At 35.2% G+C, this 4,176-nt stretch overlaps 1 protein-coding gene across 1 annotated transcript; it reads right to left on the bottom strand.

Annotated features, from left to right (window-relative positions):
- Positions 1-484: 484 nt before the first annotated feature.
- LOC132640898 (uncharacterized) lies at positions 485-1,889 on the bottom strand. Its single transcript, XM_060357710.1, has 2 exons — positions 1,572-1,889; positions 485-964 (listed from the first exon to the last, which is right to left on the bottom strand). The coding sequence occupies exons 1-2, from the start codon at positions 1,739-1,741 to the stop codon at positions 604-606; spliced, it is 531 nt and encodes a 176-aa protein (XP_060213693.1). The 5' UTR covers positions 1,742-1,889; the 3' UTR covers positions 485-603.
- Between the last annotated feature and the right edge of the window lie 2,287 nt (positions 1,890-4,176).

The raw sequence follows: 4,176 nt of genomic DNA, 5'->3' as shown, positions 1-4,176 counted from the left end.
GTTAACACCATAATAAGTTGATTTAAAAGATTTTTAAACTCTAAAGTTGATTCAAATCAAAAGTAATTTATATTTTAAAATCACTTCCACTTTACGTACATGTAGAATTCCATCTCAAACAAATTTACGAATTCAGTTGTAGTTTTTCATATATGGCTAGTCTATGGAAGAAGTTTCTGTCATGTGTGTAATTGTTCAATATACTAGACCTTTTTATTCGCTTAGAAGATAACTTTATTTTTCTTATTAGTAACAACTGCAAAAAAAAAATAGTAGCACATATTGTTAGTGTTGAAAATGTGGGTGGTTGGTATTTCATTATTTGCTTGTACGTTGAGGTACATACTGGAAATCTAAACATACTGCTTAAACCAAGGTGTTGTTACAGGCCCTCTGTGATCATTCCTATTTATTACCATTCAAAAAGAGTCGAACCATTGGCAATAGCAGTGCAATAATAATATATTTCTCAAACTCTAAACAGTTGGGGTTGCCTCTATAAGCCTGCAACAGGCATAAGATGTACTTAATAAAAGTGCTAATACAACCGAAAGCACTCCACTATAAATACAAGAAGTGAAAAATATTCATATAATACAAGCATCAAGCATTAGAAATGTCAATAGCAATCATATCACGAAACCCCATCCAATAGACATCATTTTGTTCTCCTACATCTTCGACATCTACATTGTTAGCTCTTGAAGTTGTGCCAATATCATTATAATCAACCAATGGAATATAGCTCTCATTCTCGGCTGTTTGGAATGCATCATCCACATTGCATTTCTTTCTAATATAATTGTGAATGGCCATAGTAGCAAGTACGATGTCCCTTTGTGTGTCAATGTGATAGTATGGCATGTCTCTCAAAATAGACCATCTTGCTTTCCCGATGCTCGAGCACATACAGCTAAAATGGTCTTCTAAGAGTACTGGGCAATGTCCTTGCAGGTACTGTAGGCTGTATCAAAGCATGTAATATATTCAGGATACTAGAAAGATGCAAAAGAAAATATGAACTTGCATAGAACTATCGAAGTAATACATTCATGGCCAATCACATAATGAGATAGCTAACTTAAAATGTTGAGATGAGCTATAGGTAGGAGAAAAGGAGCTCAAGTTTGTATACAGTACAAAAATCAAACCTCTTTATAAAAAATAAAAAAGAAAAAGAAAAAAGAAAAGATAATATGGCATTATTCATCAACGATAGCAGAGGGAAGGGTGGGCATCCAGGTTAAAGTGCACACTGCTCTAAATACATTCTCCTAGCACAATGAAGACCCTTCTAAATTTTGATAAATTTGACTAATGAGAAAAAGTTAAACGACATGAGTCATGTTTTACTTGCATACACAGATTAGAGTGTAAGCAGCAACAAGGCTAGATATATTCTCCACATCTGTTCAACCTAATCATACTACTATACTCAAAAGTCCCCGCTGGCACATTCAGTTAAAGGAAACATTAAACTAGACTCCCTCAATTTTGAATCTCTGAATCAGATTTTAAATAACTTCTAACTATTGATTCCACTAATTCCTTCTCTAATTAAAGGATCTCACCTATCTAAATTGACAAGGAGAAGTGCTGGTATCAAGGCCAACATTAGATCTGCTACTGCAGGGATGGAGTTGCTGATGAGCCAAACAAAAGCCGAAACTTGCATCGGTCCCTTGCAATTGACTTTCAAAAAATTCACCAAAAAAACTTTGCGATGATGTAGAGGCTCCATTCAAGTTCAGTTGCCTACTCAAATTACTCGACCTTTCGGATACAAGGTTCCGGTTTTGAGGTACTCTTTGGTTGCCTTCCTTGGAAAAATGTATTATGAGGCACTGCCCTTTGTGCTACAGCAGGTTGAGTTGTTAATTCCCTACTTCGAGCAATTTGAGAGCCAAAGAGACTAACACTACCATCATCGCTAGAATACTCACATTCACTGGCTGCATATACATGTTCATCGGAAGGATTCCACGAGAAGCGACTTGTGAAGTAACTAGTATCTGTTGCACCTTCTGAGGCAGGCACGTGTGCAGCCTGATAAAAAGTACAAGCAATGATGCAAACACCAATCAGTAGGAAAAATACAAATTCTGCATTTGTGCTATTTGATAGTTAAGACACCCTTTGAAGGCACAACATAAAGGATATCTAAAACTACTCTCTTTTTATAATAGAAATTCAAATGATGGATAAAGAAATGAAACAAACAAGAATACAAATCGCATTCATGCTCAAACTTTCAGGTTTCACAACAATACTACATAGATGGGAACACAATATTGCAAGGACTATCTTCTAGCCATTCAACTTTTTCAAAATTTTGTTCGTCGAAGGAAGAAACAATTTATCAACATATTCATTCACATGCCACTGATACTATATATTCAGTCAATTCTCAAGCTCAAAAATCAACTTAAAGACATAATATCATAAAGACAAAAGAGTAAAGGCCAAAGAAAAAAATAACAGAACAGCAAAACTAGCAACCCACTTGATATTTAATCATACGTTACTATAATGGTTGATTCTCAACAAAAACTACTTCATCTCCCTACTAGCTTTTCTACTTATAGAAAATTAAAAACAAAGAACGAGAATATAGATACCCCAAGAAAAGCAGCAAACTGCAAAATCAGAAAAACCAAATATACCTAAAAGATAATGTAATACTTTAATGACTTTCCACTATAATAACTATCCTTGTAGTCGATTACAGATAAGTGCTATGATATCTCGCAACAACTCTATCGTATTCCAACAAGGATCTGGATAACCAAAAGAACTAAGAAAGAGAGAAGAAGAAGAATAGTCGTTCAAAATCTTAGCTACAATTTTGAAGAAGAGACCGATAAGTAGTTGTGGCCGATTTAGAAAATGAGAGCTTGAGGAATCAACAACATAATTAGTGTTTATCCAGATCCTTGTTGGAATATATAGAAAAATAATGTCAGGGCCTCATTTTTCTTGAGAGAGTAGTGACCCTCATTAGCATCCATTTCAGATCCCTAATCAAAAAATTGAAAGCCAACCCATAAACTAATGCAGAACATATTTATTAACTACACACTTAAGGAAACAACTGTCAATGTGAAGATTAATAGCTTAAGTGATAATATTATCTTCCAAATGGAAAGTGTATCTAGTTCTCACCTCCTGAAATTAGAAGTAAAGTTTAAAAGGATTTCATGGTGAAAATATCATTCGTATATTCCTTCCAAGTGATAGCTTCTTCCTATAAGACCATTGATAATTGAGATAAATCTCATTTGCTTCCCGATCATCTCGAGCTCTTTAGCTCTATATATGATGTTCAGTTGAAAAACACATACCGACTCCACGAGTAAAATCAAGTATGCATAAACGCTAATACTTAATGGGACCATCCAAGTTCCTGATGCAAACCAAATCTCAACTAGTGCCATAACCACAGCAAAGTCAAGGAAATACAACTTGTACAGTGTAAAGGAAGCCTCAAGCAGTACAAAGATGGGGGGAATAATGAAAACAGGAGAAAAATCGAAAAAAACAAAGATGCAAAAAGGAGGAGCACATACCGTTGAGATCGTAGGAGAAAGAACAATTTCAAGCTTGATTTGGGAAATCATTCTTCCACATCTGAACAACCAAATGAGAACAGATGTGAATTTTAGGGCTTTAGCTAAGAGGGTATTTGGGGAATTAAAATAAAATATAAGGGATATAAAAGTAATTTACATGGTCAACGAAAATGGCTTTAAGCCCTCAAAAAAAAAAGTTAGGATTCCCAACTTTTCATTTTTGAGTGACTTTAAGCACTTTATGGCTTAAATTTAACATTTTAAGTTGGTAGCCAAACACTACAATAAGCTAAAAAGGGCTTATAAGTTGGTTTGACCAACTTATAAGCCCATCCAAACGGGCTCTCGGTGAACAATGCAGAGGGGTACGCACGAAAACATATCCTGGCCCGGGCTCAGTGAAAGACATATTGAGGCATCCACGAGCAGAGTAGTGAGAAACTATATGCACATAAATCAAGACTCGATAGATAAGTATACTTACCGACATCTGAAGGCTCAGAAACAAGTTTCGGGTCAATCCGACCTAGTATGAGAAAGTTATGAGTGTTTGAAGTACAAAACCTTCTACGAACGTTTCAGAAGCTATTCTTGGAAAATCAAAGCA

The sequence above is a fragment of the Lycium barbarum genome, chromosome 5 (genome assembly GCF_019175385.1).
Source record: "Lycium barbarum isolate Lr01 chromosome 5, ASM1917538v2, whole genome shotgun sequence".
Classification (NCBI taxonomy): domain Eukaryota; kingdom Viridiplantae; phylum Streptophyta; class Magnoliopsida; order Solanales; family Solanaceae; genus Lycium; species Lycium barbarum.
This window is presented reverse-complemented; position numbering and strand designations above follow the sequence as displayed.